We start from the raw sequence: 27,445 nt of genomic DNA, 5'->3' as shown, positions 1-27,445 counted from the left end.
CCCAGTCTGGCTACACTGTAAGCCAGAGTGAGGACAGAATAAAGGCATTTTCAAACAGGCTACCATGTTGAACACCTTGACTGGTAACACCCCTTTCGAGGAACCAGCAGAGAATGTACTGCACCAGCTGCAGAATCCAGGTGTGGAACCCAGGGAAGTGGGGGCTTGAACACACGTGCTTCCGGATGACAGCTACACAGCATAGTTGGAGGAGCCAGGCTCCTGGAGCAGGAGCGGGTCGGGGAGGCCGGGCAGAACAACCCGGGGACCGGAGGCTTGTTGGGGTAAAGACCTAGTGAGATGGACCAGGACACACACACTGCACTCCTAAGAAAAGCAAGACACTGTGCATCACAGGACCCTACATAGTTTAGCAGATCCGTAACTAGTCATCCTCCATTAACTACATAAAGAATAAGAGAGGTCAGGGTATGAATATACTGGGTCAGTGGGGAGGGGAAAGGAGGGCAGGCCAGGAATCCTGGGAACCCACGTGTTCCCAGGACTGCAGAAGTGTCGTGCACAGAATTCACTGGTCTTTTCCATCAGGCCTGGCAGCTGAGCTGTGTTTCCTTTTACAAAAGCAAAACCAGCCACAGATCTACATCAACTTATCTTCCCTTTGTGTCTTCAAGCTGTCTTTGCTTCAGCACTCAGTTGGATAAGAAGCAATGCGGTTTGAAATCTGGTCCCCAGTCAGTACTGTACATAGCTTACCCTTTCACCAAGGGCACCCGAATGCTACTTTGGAACCACCGTGGGTTTTATGAGCACCTCGCTCCTCACATGCTTTTTCTGGGCTGCCCAGCAGGATGCTTTTCTCGGCTTAAGCAGCCAAACCAAGTTCACATATACTAGAAGATAGGATTTAGCCTCCTTCGTATCTGGGTAAGACTTTCATTATCCATTTCAACACAAATGTCATACTTCTATGTAAGGAATCTACCCTAACACCCCAGTAGGAGGAATAGGGAATATGGCAGCAAAATCCTGCACAAACACAAGCCGGAGGGCTGCCGCTGGCCTGGCAGCCAGACTCAAGGCTGCGTCTCCGGGTTCCAGGATCTTTGTGCTCTGGCACGTCTGAAATGCCAGCAGGCGCCTCGGGGAACAGTGTGCGGAATCCACGTGGGTGTGCACAGCGGGTGTGCCCGGAGCTGCTCGTCCCCCTGGCTTGGCCATGGGGGCGCTGGCACAGTCATCCTCTTCACAGACCTGTGGCTCCTTCAAGCACAAACATTAGAGTTGCTGAATGAAGTGGTGGGTGCCTGAGACTCTAGGTCCAAGAGAGATTTTTATAAACTTTTTATTTCAAAGTGCACTTAAAAAAATTACAGGAATGCTTCGAATAAAGTTGGACAACACACACCGACTTCGAGTAGATATAAACGTGGGAGATGGTCCGAGAAGGCAGCGCCCAGTGGCCAGCACCATTAAGATACTGGAGCATCTCAGGGCTACGTCCACAGGGCAGGAGGGGCGGCGGCAGCCAGACCTGGTGCTGACAGGCAGGCAAGAGCCAACCACCCAAAGCATGCTGATGGTCCCTGAGGACCTGGGCCACTTACCCCACTGTTTGGGGCCAGTCAGTGGCAACTTTATTTCCTGTAAACGTGACGCCAAAGGACGCTTGATTTGCACACACTTGCTAAGTTTCACAGGGTTCAACCACTTCAACCATTTTTTTTTTTTATTGATAAACAGGTATACATTATTAAAAGCCTCACACTGAAGCCGAACACACGTCCACCCCAGACAACAGATGTGCAAATGAGTATGCAACACGACCTCTGGACACTCGTCGTGTCTGGCCCCCCTTGGGCCTGTCCCGCTGGTGGTGACACGGCCCCCCTCCCATGGCTTACACGTGTGTGCAGAGACTCGGTCCATTTCCAAGACATCCCACAGCTCTGCTCGCCGGGCAGCAGCTGTGTCTCAGGTAGGTCCCCCTGTGGATCTGCATCAGCAGTGGCAGAAGCCCTGATTAGGATAGGATATGGATTAATTAAAAACAGAAACAAAATGGTTCACAGATGAACGGAATGGCGTCAAAGCCAGGAAGGAAACACCAACTCTTCTCAGTGCGCAGGCAGGCTGGAAGGAGAGCCTCGGACTCTGTCACGGATCGCTTCCTCAGGAGTCCCACAGAACAGGTACGGGCCGGGCAAGTTTAAGGCGAGTCCCCAAGAGGGGAGCTGTTTGCTTTCTGAGATCATTTTAAGCTCTGCACCGGACATCTTGTTTTTATCACTTGTGACGTGGGGAGAGAAACAAACATAAAGGATACAAAAAATAAAGCTGTTGCCATCCTGAATACTTTCTGCAAGTGAGTAAGGCTCAGAGTCCAGGGGCTCTGCCTTGGGGTCCCCTCATGTTCTCAGCGATGCCCAGAGGCCGATCTGTCTCTCTCTGCAAGTGGCTGTGGCCTGGCCCTCCCTCCTCCACACCCACCACCACCACCAAGCTGCATAAAGCATGAGGCCACCGTGAGCCTTCGCTGTTCTCTCACTGAAGTGCCATCTCTACACTGCTGATTTGGCTGAACAAAAAAATGCCAGTTCCAAGGCCCTCACACGCTCAAGATCTTTAAAATAAAGTTATAATAGGAGGGCAACGAAGGACCACACCGGAGTGATTGTTCTTTGGATCAAGATATTCTCCAAAATGCAATACATTCATAGTAAACCCCACGGGACGAGGGTCCCATGGCAGCTCTCCCCTCTTCCCTGAAACGTTGGTTTCTAAAAAACAGCTCGTTGGCTACACGCAACTATCACCTGTTACGTCACCTAAACACTGCCTAAGCGCGCACACACACACGCACGCACGCACACATACACGCATAGACATACACACAGAGACACACACACACACACGCAGACTTGCTGAAAGGGTCAAAGCACGCCTCTTCCAGGGCAGTAGGAGTGTACCTAAAGCTACCTTCACTGTTCAGTGCACAGACCTTTTGCAAATTCAGTGCAAAGTGTCAGAGCTAATTGAGACCAAAATGTTTTTCTATGTAAACGCCTCTTCTTGATCAAGGGAGTGTACTAATGAACCCCAGGGTCAACAGGAACGCCCTGAAACCATTGGATGGACAATTCTTATTCACTGGATTTACTTTTTCTTTTTCTTCATGATTGAAAAAAAGCAGCTTAGTACACAGGATTTTAATAACCCATGTAATATCCCATACAACTTTAGAAAATGCAAAGTATCCTTAACAAAAATCCTAACTGTGCAGGAAGATAATGACATTTGGCTTCTTTATGTGGCCACATACCTCTCGTTAGTTGTATAGGCGAAAACTGGCCAGAGCATCATCCTGTCACTGGTTTGGAAAATCTGCAATCTGTGACTATAAATATATAAAACTCTGCTTGCTGCAAGCAACTGGTCTGTATATGTTCCGTCTGCCCTATTGGTCACAGGTGAGCTGCTGATACCCTTTCAGACCCAAAATAAATAACTTAAAGTCTGTTGACAAGTCCCGGCATGAGGAGGCCTCAGACAGAAAACTCTGGGCCTCCTTTCTTGGGTCTGGTCTGCAGCTGCCCAAACCGGAAGCCAACAAAAGGGTTCATCCAGAGGAGTGAGGGGGGCCCCCCAAAGACAGACCGCATCCCCTCCCATCGCAGCCTCCGCTCCCACGTTGGCTTCTCACTCTTCAGCCTCTCGATCTCCTGGAAGCAGAAAGGAACGCATATGGGCAGCAGCCCCAGTTAGAACCCCCAACACACGCAGGTCAGGCCTCAGGATCATACTGGAGGTGCCACCACCAAAGTTGGGAATCCGGTTTCATTTGACAGCCAGATGCTCAGGTGACATGTGGGCCCTCAGTGGTCAGCAAAGCAGACTCTCCTTGCTGTGCCAGCCCCAAGGCCCCCCGAGGACATGCAGGATGCAGGCTGCAGCCAGCAGCTAGCAGCACACAGCCCAGGCAGCCCCAGGAATGGCAGGAAGGAGCCAGTCCTCTGGGTCAGGCCCTCACCCTTTTGTTCATTTGTTACAAGTATTTATCAGGTGCACAATTCTAGACCTATAGTTCAAAGGCATGAAGGCAATCCATTTGCTGCACCTCACCTAGCTGCTCTGGTAGGGCTGGGTCTCCCAGAAACTGGGGAATTTGCCTGGCTTTATCTGCCTGGATCTATTGACTCTCATATCAAAGTGATCCCTGAATCTGCATCTCGCATAAAGATAGGAATGATAAACACAGAGAACCTAACCAAGACTGCCCTATCAATCTCCTGAGTTAATACACCCGCGGCTATGGGGGCCCCAGGACCACCCACTTACTGAAGCCAAAAGTTAAGTGAGTGCACCAGAGAAGGAAGCGTACCGTTTCATCGTTGCATATGGAGTGGATCTGAGTGCCAAACATAACTGCAGTGAAAGTGAAAAACAGAAGGCTCTCAAGGCACAGGAAGATCAACAGGATTACAGTCACGGGAGGGGAGAAGTCACTGCATTCTGCGAACAAGAGAACGCAGGCTGTGAGTGGGCACCAGAGCAGGACAAAGCACAGGATGGTGCGGCGTTCAGCTCAGAAGAATCCTTGTGGTACCAGCCCTGGAGCCAGCCTCAGCGTACTTGTGCTGGCTTGTAAATGGGCACATTCATTGTTCACCGTGGGGTGGAGGCAGTCACCCCACCCGGGTGCAAATCCACTCCCCCATCTTTTGGTCAGCAGTTTCCAGAGCACCCGAGATTTCTGTGAAAGCTGTACCTGTGTGTTGAACCATGCACTGGCCTTCAAGGGAAGCTAGGAGAGGACACCCCCTTGCTTGGCCACTGCCCACAGGACCCTGGGAGGTATGTCTGGCCCATCCCCAGTCCTGTCCAGGGAGGAGCAGCTGGGGCACACCACACTGCACCTGCCACGGTTCACTCCAATCCAGTAACACAAGGACCACACTGAACAATTCCCAGCTAGCTAACCAGAAGACAAATGTGATGTTTGGTGGAAGGAGACGAATTTCCAGGTAGTCCTGAACTCTGCGGAACTGCTTAGCAGGAACTGTTACGTGATGAAGGAAGGGGTACGTATATGTGGCTTCGACACACTAGCCAAACAGTGGACCTGAAACCCATATTCTTCACTAAAGGGATTTAGGAATTGACTGGAAAATCGGTTCATTCAGCTCTTCCCATCCTTCCCATTCATCCCAGCATGAATTTGTGGGAAGGGGACACACAATGTGACTCACCAGTCCACTGCCCTCGGACACAGGAAACGAACTGGAGTCCACAGAGGATCAGAGCATGGACTGAGGACAGAGCTATGTACATCTGGAACAAGAGAGAAGCTGATCAGCAATCGGGGAGCAATCGCATATTTCTAGGAGCAAAGGCCACGTTCACATGTTTACTTTACCATTTCATTCATCAGCAAATTACTGGGGGGAGGAATCCATCAGGACAGCTGACAGCCGCCACCCAAGATCATCCTACACTAAGGAGCACAATCTCACAGAAAACGCAGCAGGGAAGGGAGTCCTAACACATTTCAACAAGACCCTATTAGCAACTGTGACTCAAGGTATCTGAGGGAGAACGAGATGCATAAAACACCTAAAATAGTCACATAAGCAACATACATTTCTTGCTTCCTGCCAAGGACCACACAGAATAATAATTTCAATCTCAGAGAAAAGGTTGGAGAGAGAGAGAGGTCTGATGTTAGAATAAATTCACCTGCTCCAGGCAAGATTATAGTTAAAGAATTTAAAGCTCAATATAAGTCACCATACAACTACTTTTACTCACAGTGAAGAGCACAAAAAATCTCTGATTCTTTTCTCCTACACAATTGTTCACCCATGGGCAGTGATGATCCATTTTCCGAATACATCTTTTGCAAATACTGCAAAGGAGAAACTTGGTTTTTAGTATTCGATGCTATGAAATACACAACCCCAGGTCACACATCCATACACAGAATTCAGTGCTGGCAAGAGGCCTCAAGAAGGGGTTCCTATCCTAGGGAGGGGGCTGTGTACCTGCAGCGGTGGGCACCAGGCTGCCCTAGGGAGGGGGCTGTGTACCTGGAACGGGGGGCACTAGGCTGCCCTACGGAGGAAACTGTATACCTGCAGCGGGGGGCAACAGGGCTCCTCTAGGGAGGGGACTGTGTACCTACGGGGGGGGGCACCAGACTGCCCTAGGGAAGAGGCTGTGTACCTAAGTGGGGGGCATCAGGCTGCCCTAAGGAGGGAACTGTGTACCTACAGTGGGGGGCACCAGGCTGCTCTAGGGAGGGGGCTGTGTACCTGCAGTGGTGGGCACGCTCAGGCTTGATACAGCAGCACTTTGGGCACTTGTAGATGACTTCTCCAGGCTTCAGCTGCAAACTCTCCATGTACTCTTTAGTAGCATTCCCTTTGGGTACTGCCCCCTGCAGTTTAGTAAGAATGTGTGTTGGTCGGAGAGAAAGAAAGATTAAAAAAAAAAAATCAATAAACAAGGATCAATCTTAGATTTTATACACCGTAAGATAACTTGTAATGCTGTCGCTGCCACTTAAAGTACATTAATATGAAAAAAAGGAGTGCCTGGGTGGCTCAGCTAGTGAAGTGTCTGACTCTTCATCTCAGCTCAGGGCTTGATCTCCGTGTCATTAGTTCAAGCCCCACACTGGGTTCTATGCTGGGCATGGACCCTACTTAAAAACCAAAAATGAAAAATAAATATCTAACTTGAGCAGGATTAGAAGTTTTACTTTCCATGAAAAATAGCACATGTATTCAAACGAACTCAAAATACATTTTTATCTTTCATAAACTGGCAAGTCACCTGAGTTCTTTCTAGCTTCATGCAGGACATACCACAGGCGAGGTTTGTTTGTCGAGCCACTCCAACTCAAGGGCAGCTGATTGTCCCTGCAGGGTGCCAATGTGTTCTGTGGACACCACTCCCCTGTCACCCCATTCTAGGGCAGGGCTTTGTGATAAATGTGGGCCACATAGCTTTCCTATCAGCTACAGAAGAGCAACACTGAACCAAATGATAACATGAAGGACTTTATCTCATGTTTGCAAAGTTGTGCTATACATCTTCGTCTGCTGTCCTCATCAAGAGCACTCGTGCACACATACCTGGACAGCATGGCCCTGAGCCCCTGACATGATACGGTTGGGTGGTGGGGCGACCCTGGGAGTAGCAGTGTCAGGGGTGGCAACAGTGCATTTGTTGGTGCCCTCCATGCTGGCCCAGGTGAAGAAATATGTGTTCAGGTAATGCCCACTGATGGCAGGAGTCGTTCAGAGAGCCGTCCATGCAGAAGCCAGGGGCAGGCAAGGCCTGCACAGCAGGCAAGGAGGGCCTTGTTCTTTGGGCAGTGGAACTACTCAGTGAACACATCTGTGGGATGTGACTCCAGGAGTCATGGCAGGACGCACTGGGAAAGATGACCCAGTAGAGTGGAGTTTCTAAACATGATAAGGTGGGAATAAGGTCTCCTCTCCCATTGGTTAACACCATGGAGCCTGCACTTCGAGCAGAAATGCACATGGGGAAGAGCAGCCCAGAGCTGCAAAGGGCATGCAAGCCTGAGGAGACCCAAGGTGGGAGCGAACAGTGGTGGGGACAGCAAAGGACTCCTCAAAGCCCAGAAGCCCAGGCTGGCATGAGGGCCAGAGATATGAACCTGTGGGTTGAGGGCCAATATCCATGCCCGGCAAAGCTCAGCAGCAAGTGTGCTGGGCCTGGAGACTGGGGAGTCTCCAAGGCCCCTGGCAAATCAGACCTAAAGCCCCGTGAACCAGCAAGAGGCCAGGCCTCCACCAGGCACCCAGCGACGTGAGGACAGGAGGGGCTGCTTCCAGCCCACCCCGCCACCACAGTGTACTTCCCTCCACCATCCTAGCATGGCGAAGCTGTTCCACTCAAGATCCTAGCGCTTCCTAACACTCCAGTCATCTCCTTGAAAAGTTAAGGTTTAAAATGTTTGGGCTTTGAAAATTTAAACCAGAATGTTAGGTAAAGCATTTTACTTAATTTACATACCACATTTGAAGTCTTTAATCAAGTTTTCTCCACTGATCCAGGAGTCTTAAAGATATAATGGTTTTGTAAGTCCTGTAATGTTGTATACACTCCTGGTGGGAGTTCAACGTTATGTGTTTCCATAACAGGAGGAAACGGACCAGATTTCAAAACTCCATGTACCTTAATTTTTATGAGACACAAATGTTCTCTTCTTCCATAGTAAAAAAAATGTGATCAGCTACAATACCCTTCTAGAAAGCAGGACAGCCCAACATCTGTACTCGCTCCTTCAGAAATGTGGATTTGGCACTTAATGATTCCAATTAGATCTGTTCTGTGGGGCCGCTCTTCCTTACTGCGGGCAGGGAGAGATGGACACCTGAAGGACAGAGGAAACTCCAGGAGCCAGTCCTCCTCTCCCATTGGTCTGCCCTGACAACAACCTCCACAGCCCAATCTCACAGTCTGTCAGGGGCCGAGTGCATTCTTGCCCTTGTGCTCCTCGGGCTCCACAGTTTTATTTACACTGACTCCAGTGGTGTCTGTAGCTTGCCAGTAGTCCTAATATGTGGCACAGCTGAAACAGTGACATCAAATGGACAAGGGACTGAAATGGGACAATTCTCCAAAGAAGACACACAAATGGCCAATAAGCTCATGAAAAGATGTTCAACATCATTAGTCATTAGGGAAACACAAATCAAAACCACAGTGAGGTACCACTACATGCCCATCAGAGTTGCAATTGTCTGAAAGATGAACAATGGCATGAGGATGTGGACAAGTTATATCCCTCACATGCTGCTAGTGGGAACATTATTTTCTGCCATGGAAAATAGTTTGGAAGTTCTTCCAACAGTTAAACAGAGTTACCACGTAATCCAGCAATTCCACTCCTAAGTATCTACCCAAGGGAAATGACACATACACCTACAAAAAGCACTTACACATGAATGTTCATGGCAGCATTATCTGTAACAGCCATAAAGTGGAAGCAACCCAAATATCCATCCACGGATAACAAAAACCTATAAACAAAATGTGTCATATCCGTACAATGGAACATCATTTTGCCATGAAAAGGAACAAAGTTCTGATAAGTGCTACAACATGGATGAACCCTGAAAACCTCATGCTGAGTTTAAGAAACCATATAAAAGGCCCCATCTGGGGATCCCTGGGTGGCGCAGCGGTTTGGCGCCTGCCTTTGGCCCAGGGTGTGATCCTGGAGACCTGGGATCGAATCCCACGTCGGGCTCCCGGTGCATGGAGCCTGCTTCTCCCTCTGCCTATGTCTCTGCCTTTCGCTCTCTCTCTGTGACTATCATAAATAAAATAAAAAAAAATTAAAAAAAAATAAAATAAAAAAATAAAAGGCCCCATCTGATATGATTCCATTTAGATGAACTATCCAGAACAGAAAAGTCCATAGACAGAAGGTGGGATGGCGGTTGTCAGGGGCTGGGGGAAGAGGGAACTGGGCAGTGATGGCTAAGGGGTGCAGGGCTGCCTTCCCAGCTGATGAAAATGTCCTAAAATTGACAGTGGTGGAGGATACACAACCCTGAATACATAAAATCCACGTAACTGTACACTTTAAAAGCATAAGTTCGTGGTGTATCAATTATATTTTAATTCAAACACTGATATCCAAGACCCCAAACTCCTCCTCCACCTTGGAACTCCCTCCCTCCTGACATTTTGTCCAGCATTCTCTTTAGTGACCCAGCAAGGAGAATGAATGTGCCCAGAAGGACAGGTGCGGTGCCATGCACGTACCTTCTCCCCATCACCTCTTGGGGCTTCCTCTAAATGCTGAGACCTTTCCCCGCAGGAGGAGGAGGGCTGGGATAGGAGTTGAACTGCAGGGGTTAGGAGCAGGGTTTCACTCCCAGAGGGAGGCTCTGCTGCATAAAAGGAAATGGGGAGAAAGCCCCTGAAAAGTCTCTGAGGGGAGATCCGATTGGGCTATGATCAGAGATTCCCAAATCTTTGTGCAGCAAGGCTCCAAAGCCAGGGGGCAGACCTTGCATCTGACAGGCAGACCTGTCCCACAGTGCTACTCCCAGCTGCCCACCGGCCGGGTCTACAATACTGTCCTCTGCCCAAGACCCCCACCAGGCAAGGGACAGGGTGAACAGGGTAGGAAAAGCCCCTGGGATATGAACTCAGCAAAAGTCAAATAAATGTGCATATAAACCACATTTTATAGACCACTGTTTTAGTGCTGTGGAAAGCAGCTTTCTTCAAATGACACTCCACAGGGACAACTAGCACCTGGCAGTGCATGCTTGTCCCATGGCATGGACAGCGGGAACCTCTCCCCTGGGCGGGCGGCTGCCCACCCACTCGGCAGCCCTCGGCATCTCCTCCAGGCTCTGGGGCAAGCCTAGAATCTGCAGTCTGGATCTGGAAGGGAATCCTGGTTGAGCTGTAAGGGTCTGCACCACTTCACCTACCCACAGGAGGTCTCGAATAAAGAACCTCAGATAAAGAACCTTAAACCCAACATAGAGGTTCTAAATCCAGTGGCCTTCAAGACATCAGGGACCTAGTGACCTGTGTTTGGTCTGGGCCCTTGTTATTCTCAGGGAAACTGCTCCCCAAAGGAGCCCAATACACGGCCTGTTTTGTCGACAATACACCTGAGTCAGCTCTTTTCCTGTGTGTGGAGCCTGCCCTCTGCGGTGCAGTCCCAACCCACCCCTGCTGGAGCCAGTACAGTCATCAGGGAGCTCTTCCTCTGCTGCTGTACCAGCCGGACCTTGACCCTCTAGCAGCTAGAAGGAGGTATTGGCCTCAGATTTTAGCTGATACAGAACAATTAGATAACTGTAAACCGAAAGAACTTAGAGATAATATCTAAGATTTAGCCCAAAAAAGTTAAAGTAGTTGTTGACAGTCAAAAGACAACTGAAAAGATTAGCTGAGTGGTGAAATCTAGAACCCAGATCTCTTAGCCGTCAGTCTGTTCTTTAAAGGAACACAGTATTTAAACCAACCAGGAGGGATTTTAGAAATCTAGTTACAATCTTTCCATTTGCACAAACCACCCCTTTTCCGTTCCTGCACTGTGACATCATTTGTGTTTGAGCGATGTTTATTCTCCAGTTAAGATGTGAAAAATGCGGGGCACCTGGCTGGCTCAGTCAGTTACACGTCTGACTCTTGGTTTGGGTCAGCTCCTGAGCTTAGGGTCATGAGACTGAGACTGAGCCCTGCTCAGGCTTCACACTCAGCAGGGAGTCTGCTTGAGACTTTCTCCCTCTGCTTCTCCCCCCCCGCCCCCGCCCGTGTGTGCATGGGTCCGCGTGTGTGTGCTTTCTCTCTCTCATAAATAAATAAATCTTTAAAAAAAAATGTGAAAAATGTGGGCTGCTTGGCTGGCTCAGTCAATGGAGCAATGATTCAATCTTGGGGTCAGAGTTTGAGCTGCATATTGGGCATAGAAATTACTTTAAATAAATAAATAAACTAAAAAAAAAGAAAGACATGAAAAATGCCCCAAGCCTGTACCCAGGAATTAATAAGGAGCAGGAGGCCCTTCGCCAGAGTCTATGGTGCCACACAGAGGGGATACAGGGCAAGAGTGAGTACTCACAGGGTCGGTGAGCATGGTTCTCAGGTGGGACGATAGGGCCAGCACCGCCAGGCAGTTAAAAAGGACTCCGTTGACCACAGAGTACCAGAAGTCTTTGGAAGGCAGCAGCATGACGAACGTCACCACAAAGTCCGCATAGACGACCAGGAGCCACGTCATGACGGCGCAGATCATGCCGCAGCCATCGCGGATGAACCAGACCCTATCTGCCATGTCAGCCTCCGAGGACGAGGAGGACGAAGAGTCGTAACTGTCATTTTCAGCCAGGAGAGGATGATGTTCGACATCCCGCAGCCGGTGTCCTGATGACGGCATGATTTCCTCGGCACACCCTAGAGGGGAAATGGACAGAGCCGATGAGGCTCGGGGGTCACACACGCTTGCTCATGTGCCACCTAAAATATGATGAGTTCCTCTGCGCTTGGCTGTCCCATGAAGACTGTCTAAACACACACAGCAGAAAAGAATACATCAATTAGATCAGAACTTTAAAATCTTCCACCTTGGTGTCTAGTTGACAGCCTAGAACACAACCAGCCCCACTGTGTGCGTGATACCTAGACACATGCATGCTGCCACCTAGAGCCAGCCACAGAGGAGCAAAGCAGTGGAAGGAACAGGTCAGATACAGGTTGCCATCCTCACCACCAAGCCTGCGCTGTCACATGTGTGCAGAGCCCCGCCCCCCAAGCCCCACACCATCCTCCGCTGGCACGTGGACCCAGAACTCCAAGAACCTGCCCATGTGTCCCCCCCCCCCCCGCCGCCGTGCCCGGGCTATAGCGCCAAGGCCAGGGCCGAGGCTTGTGGTGCGCTTGCCCTGGACTCTGCACTGTTTCTGGAATGCCGTTCTCTCTGCTTTCATCTCTCAGAAGTTTTCTTCACTTGCTAATCCATTTGTTCAGGCCTCCTTGTGAGACCTTTCCCATATTTCCTACAGCATCTGATATCTAGAGCACTCGGGGACTGAAGGAACTCACAAGAAACTCTTGCTGGACCGGTTTTGACTGCTGCTTTCATGCATGCCCTTCTGTCACCAGCGTGCGACCTTAAAGTAGCTGGATACTCGTGATAAACACATAGAGAGGGGTCTGTTTACCTGGCTTTGAGGGGTTCATACCAGGGACAGAGAAACACCAACAGCATTGATCAAATGGCCCAGGTGGTTCCTCGGCACCAGAGCTTAGGCAAGCGCCCTGGGGCTGCCACCAGCCTGCCACCACACTGTCTCTGTGGCCTGGGCGCAGCTTCTTTTCCCTCACACACCAGCGGAGCAGTGATGACAACAATGGTGCGCGAGCCTGCTGACAGAGGTCACATGGCCAAACTACCGCAGAATTCCCCCTCGATGCACAGATATTCACCAGGAGACACCTGAAATCGTTTCCCCGCTGTCAGTAATGGAACCCTGCTCTTAGGTCTGACAAAAATAGCCTGAAGGTTTTTTAAGTGAAACAGAAGAAGAGAAAAGAGAAAAGCCACACAGACAGGTCGCAGCCAGCCATCTGGCCGCACCTGCTGCCTCCTCGGCCAGCACTGTCACTGCGCCATTGTCCTCCCTGCCACGGAAACCCTACGCGCCCCCTAATGCCTGAACTTCCTCCCTCCCCAGCCAGCCATCCTGAAAGGTTTTTCTTCCTCTGAGGAATCTTTCGGAACACCAGACACAACTCCCTGAAGAGGACAGTGGACACTGGTTCTGCCCACACTGTCGGCCCAGCCCCATCCTGTCAGGGGCAGAGACAGTGACTGGAAGTCTCTTCCTTCCCTGGAACTCCCAGGCCCTGCTCATCAGTGCTGCCTGCCGTGTACAGACCCCTTTCTACCTCAAGAGAGTCCTCCGTGTCTCAACTCCTGACTCACAAGGAGGCTCTGGTCTTCTGTCCCCCACCCCCATCCCTGTTGGTGTGTGCACACTGCTGGGCCCCAGCAAGTGCGTGTTTATCATCAGGCAGACCCAACACCAAGAAGCTGGTCCCCTTCTCAGGTTCAAGTCGTTTCCTGGTGATTTCCACAGGAGAGTCTCAGTGAATCCTAACCATACATCATCAAGCACGTAAGCTGAAAAATCCCTCAATCAGAATTCGTTTTGCTTTATGGCTACTCAAGTGGGACAGTGCCCCTGACGAGTGGGCGCCTGCTTGCTGAGCAGTAAGACAAGACACCACAGGCTAGCTTTGTGCCAGAGCATGTCTATGCAGTCTAAGTTCCATCCAGAAAGCACGCACAGTGAACAAACACTGAACCAGTTCAGCCCAGCCTTCCCGAGGGAGACAGTGGTGAGAACTCCCCCAGAGAGCGGGGTGCAGCCCTGCAGTGGCCCGCCCCTACCCGGGCTGCAGATGGCAGGTCTATTCCTGAGGGAAGAGAAGCCACGAAGACGCCAACCCTGGGCGTGGTAGGAGATTCCCAGACCAGCTGACGAGGATGTTGATGCATAATGTTTGTGTGCGTGACAGCCAAATTTATAAAATCCACCAGAAGGCACAGGGAAAATAATCTGATACCTGAAAGTTCCTTTATTTTCAGAAACATAATCAATGAACACAGCAGGGTACGGTGGCTAAGTTCAGCTGTCTGGAGTCCACCCCGGGCATTCTGCTGAGTCACCGTGCGTATCTCGTGAACATGGCAGGAAGGGCGGGGAGGAAGTGAAGCTGCAGCCCCTTCACACAGAACCAGTTTGCGAATGAGCAGGCGGCATGGGCGCTTGCAACGCGCTACTAAGGGTAGCAGTCGCTGGGGTAAGGGTGCGTCTGCACGCTCAGTGCCCACTGCCATCGAGCCCCTTCTCCCCAGCACCGTTTCTTTTTTTTTTTTTTTAAGATTTTATTTATTTATTCATGAGAGACACAGAGAGAGAGAGAGGCAGAGACACAGGCAGAGGGAGAAGCAGGCTCCACGCAGGGAGCCCGACATGGGACTCGATTCCGGGTCTCCAGGATCACACCCCGGGCTGCAGGCGGCGCTAAACCGCTGCGTCACGGGGGCTGCCCCCCAACACCACTTCTGAGAGGAAATCCAGAGGCACCACGCAGCAACCCACAGGCAAGCAGATGGCATGTTGGCACATTTTGACTTTAATGGCTGGTTTAATGGGATTCCATCTACACTCCCAAACCTAAGCTTAGTTTATGCTCACGTTTGAGAAAGCTCTGTTTCCCAGAACATGGCAAGCGGCACAGGAGAGCTTCATGACTTAAGGGGACAACCATCTGTCTGTCCACTGTCACTCGGCACTCACCTAATCTTCTACTACCTGCTGATAACTTATAACTTCACGGAATCCCCTACCAGAGGCACGTCTACCTTCAGGACAGATAGTGAGCAAATCAAGGTCAGCAGGTAGGAAGACTGACCTTCTGTACCTCCCATGCTGCCCTTTCAAGGAACATAGTCGGTGTCCAAGGCAGAAAGGAAGCGGTGACGAGGCACCTCCACAGAGTCACTCCCTTACCTCACAAACGATCTCTAAACATTACTTGAACATCTTGCGCCTTTTCTTCAGGATCTTAAGGTGCATAGTGTCCTATGTGACAGGATCTGAAAGATAACAAGATCCAATTAGAAAAGTAACTTATTTTGTGACAAAAGTATGTAACATTTCGTAGGATAGGATTAATTTGGGGAGATATATAACCAACATAACATTTTACACGGGAAGTTGTTATTCAGAACTACCCTTAACTAGGAAGGAAATCATCACTCCGTGTTTTCATTACGAGTAAACTATGAAATTATTGCCAATCCTGAAAATGAAGTAATATACTTTACATCTGTTCATTTCACCCTCCTGCTATCTGAGCCCTGGCATTAAATACAAGTCTAGAAGCCAAAATCTCTTGGAAAGATTCCCCAGGGACCATCCACACCAAACCAGACTAGCCTGTATTTCAAAAGTCAACAAGTGTTTTAGCAGCCACAGCAAGACTTCCAGAGAAAACAGGAGAGGTGAGAGGTGCTGGATGGGACACTTTCGCCAGCTACGGGAGGGAGCAAGTCACGGAAAGGGCAGCAGACACCTGAGGTTGGCCATATACTGAAGGAAGAAAGTCCCAGTTCTCACTTCCCTGCTGGCTCCTGTTCACTGGCAGGTGAGTGACCAGATGTGGCCTCTCCAGAAACACTTATCTGGCCTGAAGAGAAAAGGCCTAAGATGGGGGGTGGGGACCTTCCAAATAACTAGTCTTTATTTTCAGCACAAATCTTTTCATGAGTTTTCTTAAGCTGTCCATTGATGTCGATGTCTAGTCTGACTGAAATACAACTGACATGCACCACTGTGTGTGTTCAAGGTATACGGTAGAATGCTCTGACGGACATATAGGTCAGACTTTTGGAAGAAAGCTAAGTGAGGTCTCATGAGAGACAGAGCCCCAGAAAGGGGAAAAAGGAATTCAGAACAGGCAAAATGCAGAGTGAAACCTTAAGAAATAAGACATCCTATCTGTGCAACAAAAGAGGAACATTCTGAGAACTTCCTAGTTACTTAAAAATTAAAATGACAGAATTTTAAAATTTCAGAAAAATACAGGATTAGATGAGAGAGTGAGGAACTTTCCCATAAGAAGAATTAAGTGACAAAGAGAGAGACCTTGGGAGAGAGCCCAAGATAAAACCAGCTGGCCCAGCGTCTCAGCAGCAGGCCTTCCCGCTGAGAGTCTCGCTCCCCTCCTGGCCACGGGCTCCACGTGCCTGTCCACTCTGGCTTTACGCTGCTGCTTTCCAACAGATTCTTTCTCTGTTAAGGCAAACCCTTTGTTAGTGTCTCAACAGATTCTTTCTCTGTTAAGGCAAACCCTTGTTAGTGTCTATGTTCTGAAACCAAGACCCTTGACGAGAACAGCAGGAGGCTGGTATGGGAGAAGGGAAGAGGGTCCGGGGCCAGGGAGCTTGCCCTAGGTTCTGCCACCAGCCGGACTCTCCAGAGCAGAGTAGAGGCTGCTCACTGTCCGGTCTCAAGTTTGCCGTGCTTCCGAGGGGGCCAGTTTTGACACCTCCTCTGCCCACCATCTGCTACAAGATTCACCAGGAGCTGCTTCTCCCCTAGCACAGACCCCATAACCACCCTTCCACCACCACCCAAGAGCCAGTGTTCCCTAGCACCTTCCAGCTCTGAGCTTCTGAACTTCAGAGGAACAAACATGGACATGACTCCCAAGCTGCTGAAACTAATAGAGGTGGCTTTTTTTTTTTAAGGTTTTATTTATTTGAGAGAAAGAGAGCGAGCGAGTGCAGGAGCAGGAGGAGGGGCAGAAGGAGAGGGAGGCTCCCAGCTTACCTGACTGAACCACCCAGGTGCCCCCAGAGGTGACTTTTTAAACACAGTATTTACATATAGTAACTTTGTTCATGGAATATCTATGCAATAGCCAACAGCTTTAAATACCTAATAATATTTTGAACTGTTTCCAAATAAGCTTATGTTTAACAATGTTTTAAAATAAAACTGGCTTTGCAAAATACAAGACTGCTCATCACAGACCTCAGGTTTATAGAAGAATCTCTACAATGAGACCAAATCCCAATTACTTTTATACATTTTAAAAAATAACCAATACAGCAACCACTTTGAAAAGTGGCCTGGCACCTTCTCAAAGTTGAATACCTACCCTATGAGTCAACAACTCCACTTGTATGTATCTACCCAGAAGAAATTAGTAAAAACACCAAACATGTAAAAAACTGTCCACAGTAACTTTATTCACAATACTCCCAAACTAGAGACAACCCAAGCATCCACTGCCAGGACATGCACAAATAAACTATGGCATACTCATACAAGGGCACACTTCTCAGCAAAAAAAAAAAAAAGGGAAAAAATTAATGAGATGTGTGATCTCACAGATATATCACAAAAATATGATACCATCTCTATGGCACCTGAAACCAGGCAAGAGTAGTTTATTCTGAAAGAAATCAAGACAGGGGTTTGAGCACATGAAGCACAAGTGAGAAAAGCCCAAGGTAACTTTCTGAGGTGATGAAATGCCCTACATCTTGATAGGGCCATCAGGGCCCTTGGCACACATATCCGTCAAAACAAAAGTCAACGAGCTGTTTAAAAAAAAACCCAATCAACACTACATTTAAAATTGTATATTTCACTGTACGTTAATTACACATCAATAAAAAAAAATGAACGGAAGAATAATAACCAGCACAGGTACAGGTGCCAGGTGAGAAAAGTGAAACAGAAGCCAAATGCTAGCCAGACGCTTCCCCCTCAGAAACGGTGCTCAGGGCGGTGACGTGTCTTATTTCTGTCTGTATCTTCAGACAAGATTCCTAACTTCTTCCCTCACTTTCTCCTTGGCTGTAAACAGAAAATGGATTTGCAAATACAAACTGAAAACAAATAAGCAAAGATATCAGTATTTTTTGGTGATCGGTCACTCTAAAAAAAAAAAAGAATCAAGAGGGGCACCTGGCTGGCTCAGTCAGTTCAGCAGGGAACTTGTGATCTCAGGGTTGTGAGTTTGAGCCCTAGGCTAGGTGTAGAGATTACTTAAAAATAAAATATTAAAAAAAAAAAAAAGAATCAAGATACAATTATTTTCACTACTCCAATAAAAAAAGAATGCCTACCCTAGAGTCTGATATTCATGTTTATATGAAAATGCTGTTTAAACTCATTACGGCTTTACTATTCATACACCCACTGATGACCTATAAAAAGTAAGAATAAGCGACTCTGCTTCAGGCACAGAAGCAGCATATGAAGCAAACACAAGCCATGAGAGATCTACTTAATTCAAACACGGAGAGGGGGTACCTCTAAGCACGATCCTCTCTATACCAGGCCCCAGACAGGAGCTTTAGCCCACAGGAGCTCACAAACCAGCAGAGGTGGGAATCAGGCCGGTAAATAATGTGCTAAGTGTTATCACCAAATTAGGAGTGAAGTGTGATGAGGGAGAAAGAGGACAACAGCTAATTCTGTCTGGAGGAGCCAGAGAAAGCGTCAATAAAGAAGCCAGCATGGTGGGCCCTGGGAGCAGGCAAGGTACAGACAGGAGGAGAGAACAGTAAGTATGAGGCAGCCCACGTGGGAGCAGGAACAGGAGGGCTAAGGGGCCTCAAGCTCAGGGCAAAGGAGGATGGGGAAGGACAGGAGGGGAAGGGCAGACTGGGGCACTCACAAAGTGCTCGAAATGCCCAGCTGGGGAGTCTGGAAGTCCGCAATTGTTCTGCTTGGTATAGGAGACACCAGAACTTTGGTAAATAGAGGTTTCAAAAAATAACGGGTGAGACCAAGGATGGAAGGAGGAAGCCAGGCAACTAGGAAGCCATTGCCACCTCTCAGAAGAGACAAGGCACAGGCCAGGGCCGAGAGAGGGGTGGGGGCCTGCAGAGGATGGACAGCCAGTCACCAGTCATGGGAAGAAAAAGCACAGCAAGGGCCAAGGATAAGGTCTCGTGGGGGCACAGAGAGGGAAGTGAAAGGGACCCGGAGTGTGTCGGCCCCACCTACTTCTCCTGGAACAAGGGAGCCACAAGACTGGGGGAGAGACTCCAGTACAGGACAGGCAAGGTTGAAACAGACCTGACCATACCTGGGGCCACAGAAGTGTGGGCTGGAGCTCTGAAAGGTGTCCAAAGAGCCAGCAAGGGAGCCACAGGGGCCTGAGAGCAGGAAGGCTGGAGCAGTCAGCCACACCAAAGCAGGTGCCAGGAGAGGCTCATCAGGGACCTTCCTTAGCAGGTTTGGGCAAGGGCCACGAGCTGGGAAGACCAGGTGGTGAGAAAATGAAAAGAAGCACCCTAAGTCCTGGACACATGCAGCTAGAAGGAAAAGTCGAGGGAATTTTGCTTCTTAGCTTCCACTCTCATGTATTATTTCATGGGATGCTTCAACAGCGATCCTGAATAACATGAGGGTTGGGGCGTCCCCCCAACCCCAACCACCTGTAAATCCATGGATAACTTTTGACTCCCCCTAAATTTAACTCCTAACAGCCTGCTGTTCACCTGAAGACTTATGATAACATAAACCACCAATGAATACAATTTTTGTATATATTCTCATGACAAAGTAAGCAACAGGAATGAAAGTGTTAAGAAAATCTTAGGACGAAACACATTGACAGTACCATACTATATTTATTAAAACAAATTCAAGTATGAGTAGCTGCACAGTCACACCCATGTTGTTCAAGGATCACCGTACTTGGGTCTCCCCGTTTGCACATTTGCCACCCTGGACCCACGGGGTTAAAGTCCCCTCCCCTCCCGAGTCCCTGGGGCTCCACACAAATCCCACCATACCTCATCTTGGTCTGACCATGGCTAGCTTTTAAAAGCTGAGGACAGCCCCAAAAGTGATGTAACGGAAAGAGAATGAAGAATATATGTAAAGTTAAGCCAATTAAGCCAGTGGTCTAAGAAAACATAAGTTAAGACGCCTCGCCACGCTTGCTCCTGTTTTGTTTTTTTTTAATCCTGTACTTACTTGAACTTTTCCTGCAACTACAAAGATAATTTAAGCTCACTGCAGTTTTCTGTTTTTAAAGAATGAGAGTCCAAGTGTGCAGATGCAGGAAGATGAGCCTTCTTCCTGAGACAGAGGAAGCAGCAGTGGGGTGGGAGGGGGGGGGGGTCTACATTTGAACCATGGAGACGCACTGAAGCTAAAGCCATCCACACTCCATAACACCATCCACACTCCATAACACCGTTTTCTGAGCAAGGGGTAGGGAGTGGGTTGGGGCCATTCCAAGTGCAGGAAGCACGAGGGATTGGAGCAGGGAGGCTGTGGGGAGGACAGCCAAGGAAGCAGTAGGCCCATGCAGCACGGCAGACCCCAGTTTCTAACAATGTGATGGGAGTGGCTTGCCCTGCTATCCAGAAGCCTGGCTCGCCACCCAAAGGCTTAACGAGGTTAGGGAGTAGCCAAGATGATATGAGAGAAAACCAGGGTATCAAAGGCAAGTCCTGAGCTGAAATGATTCACGGTGGAGTACAGGGTGAAGGGGAGAAGCCTGACAAGCCAGGTGACCGCAAAGTCCAAGGTGACCAGAAAGTCCAAGGAACTGGAAGTCCTAGTGAGACTAGGAACCTGGTGTGGAGGAAGTGACAAGGTAGCCACATCAGCCAAAGCAGAGCAGCTTTAAGAACTCAACAGCATTAAGAGGCACCACTCAGGGTAACAGGTAAGACTGTGCATGTGACAGAACAGACAGGCCTTGACCTGGAAGGGGAGGGAAGGAGAAGGTCTGGCACGCCTGCCCAGGGGCATCAACTTTCAGCCTCCAAGCTAAGTGAGTGCCCCAATGGGAAGACTGCAGACAGTGGAGTCCTAGCTGAACTTGCTGGAAGAATGGAGCATTCAGATATCTGCTACAGTGTATTTATGGCAATTATGTTCTCAAATGTTCTTTCCATCAATTTGCAATCATGAAAGATTTAGCTTGTGCTTTCAAACCCTACCAATAATGTATGCCATATGAAACCACTATCTTCTCTAATTATTAAATCTACAGAACAGAATATTAACCTTTCAAGAAAAAAACCAACAGAATATTAAATTAAATCCAAGTCTCAATAACATGCTGGCACATTACCCATACTGTGAATGGTAAGCTTAAGGTTTATAGAAAAGTTTTCCACACTAAGATATAGAACCTCTAGAACAGGCCTTGGACACTGCAGATCAAAGGATGGTGAAAGGAGGAACGTATCCACGAGGGGCCATTGGACTCGGAAAGGAGTCAATCTCATGAATGGGGGGAGCAGTGCTAGGTCTTCCTTCTTTCCCACTGGCCACACTTTGGTCTCTTATTGGGTCCTCTTCTTTGTAAACACCTACGTGTTGGCAGTGGCCAGGCTCAGCCCTGGGTTTCCCCTTTATCTACATGCTCTCTCTCTCTCTCTCTCTCAATGATTTTATAGGTTCTCAGGTCCATGGACGCTGCTAAAAACACATATATCCAGGAAGTTCCCAAACTAACCATGTGTCACTGAGTATATCCAGCTGGCTCAACAACCCCCTCTGCCCACCAAACCCTTACAACCTTCACAGCTCCATGGGGCACCTCCAACTAGTTGTTAGGGTCAAAACACAGGAGTCACCCTTCATTGAATTCTTTCCCCACCTTCCCACATTGAACCCTTCAGCAAGTTCTGTGAGTGCTACCTCCAAAACCAACCCCAATCTGACTCGGTTTCTGCTCTCACTGCTTCCCTCACCCCACAATCCACCCCCATTCAGCCTTGAGTAAGTTTTCACAGATAATAGGTCACATTCTTCCCTTACTTAAAACCACCACTTAAAACCACTGAGTGCCTCTGCAGTTAGAATAAAATCCAAAGGCCTCTCTGTGGAGGCCCTACCCAACCCAGAGTGTGTTGACCTCACTTCTTATCCTCCCCACCTCACTGGCTGTCTCCTTACTGTCTCATCACCTCCACACAGTGTTCCCTGCAATGTCCCGGCACACTCCCAGGACACTCCACACCCATCTGTGGAATGAATGCAAGAATTGGGGAGCGTGCCTGAGAAAGCCCACAGGAACATGACAGGGACTGAGTGGGATCTGGCACGGGAGGTGAAGTCAGAAGTCTGGGAGCCTTGGGGAAAAGCAATTGGGGAGAAATATGGAAAGGTTAAGGGGAGAGAGGGAGAAAGGGAAGAGAAACTCACTTTCAAAGGTTTTCTGGGGGAGTCTCCATTTTTGGGGTGTCACCCTGAGTGTGCAGGCTTGATGAGGTGGTCTCAAGGGCACACTCACCCATATGCCAGATGCACGCTCACCATTATTCCTGTACTAGAGCTACAGCCTAATTCTGAAAGTCAAATGGAGCAGCTCTTTTAAAAACCCCAAGAAGGTATCTGAAACCTGAGGAATTCTAAATCCAGAAGTAAAAAGAATACCAGAGTTCCAAATCTCTCTAGGTGTCCTGTCCCAGGGAATAGCTGAACCTCAATCAGGTGGGTGAATCTCAGCCTCTTTCCAGAAGTTCCTAAATACGGCTTCCTTGTTTAAAATGAAATGAACTTTTATAACATTGGACTCAACCCAATCTGAAACACTATGAACACCTGACATGTACTAATATAGCGAGCTGACAGGTGCAAATTAATGACCATGTAAGACATTATAAAGGGAAAAGAAAAGAATGGCCAATTACTACCCATCTCCTAGGCGCCTGGAGCTTTATACACATCATTACATTGAAGCTGGCTACTATCCTAAAAGTAAGGCGCTAGTACCAGCTTGTTTTAGAGAGGAATAGATGAAACCTTAGAGCTATAGTAACTTGCCCAAGCCCACAGCCAATAAAGGGTGGAAGAGGACTGACTTGACTCCAAACCCCATGTCCTTCCACTAAAATACACTGCCTCCTAGAGCAGTTGGTTTTAGAAAATGCATTCTGTAATGAATAAATTGAATTAAGGAATATGGAACTCTGAGAATTCAAAACATTTCAACAAAGAAATGATATTGTAAAAGCCTGTCTCGAGAGACAATGGAATCTTCTCTATCCTGACAGCTCCCTGCTTACGAAGTGCTGCAAATAAAATGCACCCTCTCCTAGAACACAGAACCTAGACATGCACCCTCTCCAAAGCACCAGCTAACCAGGGGGCTAGTGCTGAGTGCACTCCTCATGCAACCAGGATTCATTAAGTACCTTTTACCCTCTAAACACACAGCCCCTCACCCCTTCCTACATGCTCTTGAGGATACCCCTTGCTTAGAGCTCTGCCCCTTCCGTTCTCACCTTTCCCACAACCAAGTTTAGGCTCCCTCATCTCTGGTGGGTACCTCTGCAGAACCCTAATCTCAAAGCATCCAGGTCCAACAACACTCTGTGTAGCCGTAGGAGTTACAGCCAAAATCAGTGCGGGTCACAAAGGCAGTCTGGTCCCAAATCTATAAGCCCTGTCCGTGGCATTCAAGGCTTCACGGCATCTGGTTCCCCTACTTTGTTGGGCTCAGTGCTTGCACTCTCTTCCACACGGTGCTCATGCTGATCCCCTCGCCATGCCCTTTCACCCCTTGGTGCTAGGCTCCTGCTCTTCCACTCCACATAGATGACTCTCACCCTCTGCCCAAATTATTCATTATCAAGCACTTACCAAGCCCCCACTACGTAGAAGCCACTGTAGGAAAACGTAAGTGTCTTAAAAACTGTAAGATGCTATACCAATATATAGCATTATCTTGGGCCCATATGGGTCCGGATTTTACGAGACAATTGGGTCCTTTTTTTAAAAAAAAAAAAAAAGGTGGGGTTTATTTTGGGCACCTTGGATAGCTCAGTGGTTCAGCATCTGTCTTTGGCTCAGGTCGTGATCCCAGGGTCCTGGGATTGAGTTCCACATCAGGCTCCCCGCAGGGAACCTGCTTCTCCCTCTGCCTATGTCTCTACCTCTCTGTGTATGTCTCTCATGAATAAATAAATGAAATCCTCTAAAAAAAAAAAAAAAAAAAAAGATTTGAGAGAGAGAGAACACGAGTTAAAGGAGGTGAAGAGGGAAAGGGAGTGAGAATCTTGAGCAGACTCCCCCAGAGCTCAGAGCCTGATGTAGGGCTGAATCCCAAGACCCTGATATCATGACCTGAGCCAAAACCGAGTCAGACACTTAACAGACTGAACCACCCAGTAGCAGTAATGTGAGCTATGATTAGCAAGACAAGAACATGTTTGTAGACAGAAGCAAAGAAGTTAGTGAATGGGAAGAAATAATCAGGCAAAAGTGAGAGGAAATGCCTAAACGCTGGGCAGGGCAGGGCAAAGAGCAGACACAGAGTTCACGGGAAGATGGGATTCCCTCTTCCTCAGAAGCATAGGAAAGAAAAAGACTGATTGATACTGAGAGAGAATTTTAGCTAGAAAAGACTCAAGGTTGAGAGAACTCTCCCATTGGCCTCCGTGGCCTCCATGTTCTAGAAGGTAGTCATTCGTCAGGGGTAAAACAAAGGAGTGTATTTTTGAAGTAGAAAGGGACCATGAAAGAAGGAAGGACGTGTGTAATAAAAAATATAGCCTTGCTCAAAAGGAAGTTTGGCCTTTGGCCTTGGCTGACAATCTGATTCAGGGTGGGAGCTGGCCACACCAGAAAGAGCAACAATGTGACTCAGAGTGTGGCTTTGGGTCACACAGTATCACCACAATCAATCAATGAATCAATTACACTTCCAAAACAGAACCCCAGGAACGACTCTGAACACCGAGGCTCAGATGAGTTAACCTGGTTAGCCACACGCCATGTGCACTGTCCCCTATCAATGTTAGGAATGTAACGTTATGAATCCACAGAGAGAGGTCAACAGAAGCTTCACTTTCGCTGCTTCCTCAGACTCTGTGTTAGAAGCCTCTTCACTTGGCTGATTTTAATCTTTATCCTTTACCTGTAATAAACCACAACTGTGAGCAGAACAGCAGTCAGTTCTGCGGCCTTCTAAATAATAATCAAACCTCAGGGTGGTTTTGAGAACCCCGAAAATTGCAGCTGATGACAGAAGTGAGAGTAGTCCTGCATGACTGTTCCCTCTAGGGAGCTGTCACGCTGGTCTAAACACTTCTCAGATGTTACCCCTGAAGGGTCACACAGCAAGTTGTCAATATGGACCCTGGACCCTGGCTTTGGGGCCGAAAGGGAGTGAGATAAGTGTTTAGACTTTACATTCTGCTCTAGTGTTTGGCTTCTTTTTATACAAAATAAGCTGTATTGTTCATAAAATAGTTAAATATTAAATACAAAAATTAAACTATTTTTAAGAAACAATCCCAAAAAGCTGCTTTAAGAAAACTATCTTGTAGGATGCCCAACATGGAGTGGAGCATGGCAGCTCTCAAATCATCAGGAAAACTACTTCTCAATTCATCCCAAACATTAAGTTCACATGTAAACTTATTTCTAGTTCCATTTTTCTAATTACCGAAAACTGTGTTACTTATACCACTAAAGAGGCCCAAGCGAGGAGGTAACAGTTTCAGTAGGCATGTACCAGCCTACTCCGTACTTCTGCCTGAATCAAAACTGTTCTTACATAAAGTTCCTTTTAGTACACCCTCTCGCTGAGAGAGCCATTCTGTTCATACTAATGCTTGTCCTTTCTAGAAGAGGATTTCTGCTTTTCCAGCGGACTGATTAGCACAGCTGTAATCTGAGGCAGGATCTGAGCCATTAATAGCAGAATACTTCACACGCTTTATCCCCTTTGCTTTGAGCTAAAATATCTACATAAAAAGTTCCCACGGTCATTTAAAGAATTCTTTAGGAAACTACCTTTCATATAGTCTTGTTCTCCACCCTTTCTCAACTCAAAAAATCAACCTGAACCCACCAGTCTAACTCTCCAAATTACACAATCCAAATAACTTCAATAACTCGAACTCTTCTAATTTTCCAGAATGTTTAAGCAATGCAATTTAATACTTCATTCCATCCCACTTTTTTTTTTTTCTTCAAATATCCCAAGAGCTTTTCATGGTAACCAAGTTCTGACTCCCTGATAAGCAAATTTTGACAAGGTGACTTTTTTTTTTTAAAGGGGGCTTTTAGGTAAGTGCAAATTGTTAAATAATGCCAAAAAGATTGATCTTACCATCTGTGCGGTGAAGAGTTTAGGGAGAAATAATGATTTCTAGACTGTCTGAGACAGGAAGAGTAAAATAAATATATATGTGCAGTGAGTACATGGGCTTCACAGACTCACTGCACAAAGGGTCAGTAGAGAAAGCTACAAGGCAGCTACCTCAACAGTTCTTACACTCCTATTTAACTACCATTATAAACTTTTTTTATTGTTGTCATTGTTTGTTTGTTTTAGGTTTTATCTATTTATTTGATAGAGACAGCACACAAGCAGGAGTGGCAACCAGAGAAAAGAGGGGAAAGCAGGATCCCCGCTGAGCAGGGAGCCCAATGCAGGTGGATCCCAGGGCCCCGGGGGTCATGACCTGAGCTGAGCCAAGGCAGACACTTAACCCACTGAGCCACCCAGGCGCCCCATAAACTGGCTGTTTATGAGCTAATAAAGTTTGTCCATCGCAGCAAAGAGACTTGGTTCCAGCAGCAACGACTCCTCGGGAGAGATGAACCTTGACTGCAGCAGGAAGAGGCGCAGACGTTGCCCCGAAGGCTGACCTGATTGTCCCAGATGCCCTCTCGGGCAACAACCGCCGCCCACCCCCCCCCCCCGCGCCCCAGACACCCAAACACCACTGACGGAGAAAGTGAAAATAACCAGGCAGATGGGCCAAGAATACGAGAATGATTAAAACTTTTTAAGAGGAAGGGAAGGAGCCACAGGCGATGCTCAAGAACGCCCCTCGTAAACCGTGCCCATAAACCGCTCTTTACAGCCCACGGGGGGCTGACGGCACTCTCTCCTTCGGGCTGACAGCAACCCCGTTACCAGTCACCGGAGGGGAGACCGCGGCTCGGAGAGTGGGTGTCATGCCCAAGGTCAGGCAAGACCCGGGCGCTGCAACTCGGGCGGGATCCCGAGATCCCCGAAGGCGGGGCGGGGGGCACCAGGAAGGGAAGCCAGGCGCGGGCACAGGGCGGGCAGAGGTGCCCCCGAGGAGCCCGGGAAGGTCGCAGGGGCGCGGCGGGCGGGGGCGACGGCGCAGGGCGGCCGAGACCCCGCGCGGCCGGGAGTCCGGGGCGAGAGCAGCCCGCCCGCCCCCGCCCGCCCCGCCCGGCCCCCGCCACGGCCCCCGCCACGGCCCGGCCCGCCGCACTCACCCGAGGCCCGGGCGGGGTCGCCCGGCGCTGCGGCTCCTCCCGGCCTGCGGCGGCGGCGACTGCAGAGGCCGAGGCAGGGACGCATCATGCGGCCGCGCTCATGGCCGGGCCGGAGCGGGCCCCGCGGCTCGGTTCGGGGGGTCCCGCCGGGC

The 27,445-nt window shown here is 48.7% G+C and overlaps 1 protein-coding gene across 1 annotated transcript; it reads right to left on the bottom strand.

Moving 5' to 3' along the window:
* Positions 1-1,653: 1,653 nt before the first annotated feature.
* ZDHHC7 (zinc finger DHHC-type palmitoyltransferase 7) lies at positions 1,654-27,434 on the bottom strand. The gene is made up of 8 exons (XM_038538134.1): positions 27,294-27,434; positions 15,048-15,133; positions 11,591-11,922; positions 6,273-6,397; positions 5,770-5,866; positions 5,211-5,292; positions 4,343-4,473; positions 1,654-3,683 (listed from the first exon to the last, which is right to left on the bottom strand). Exons 3-8 carry the CDS (start codon positions 11,903-11,905, stop codon positions 3,507-3,509), a joined length of 927 nt encoding a protein of 308 aa, XP_038394062.1. The 5' UTR covers positions 11,906-11,922; positions 15,048-15,133; positions 27,294-27,434; the 3' UTR covers positions 1,654-3,506.
* Between the last annotated feature and the right edge of the window lie 11 nt (positions 27,435-27,445).

This window comes from Canis lupus, chromosome 5 (assembly GCF_011100685.1).
Source record: "Canis lupus familiaris isolate Mischka breed German Shepherd chromosome 5, alternate assembly UU_Cfam_GSD_1.0, whole genome shotgun sequence".
Lineage (NCBI taxonomy): Eukaryota > Metazoa > Chordata > Mammalia > Carnivora > Canidae > Canis > Canis lupus.
Note: the sequence above shows the minus strand (reverse complement) of the source record. Positions and strands in the feature narration are given on the sequence as shown.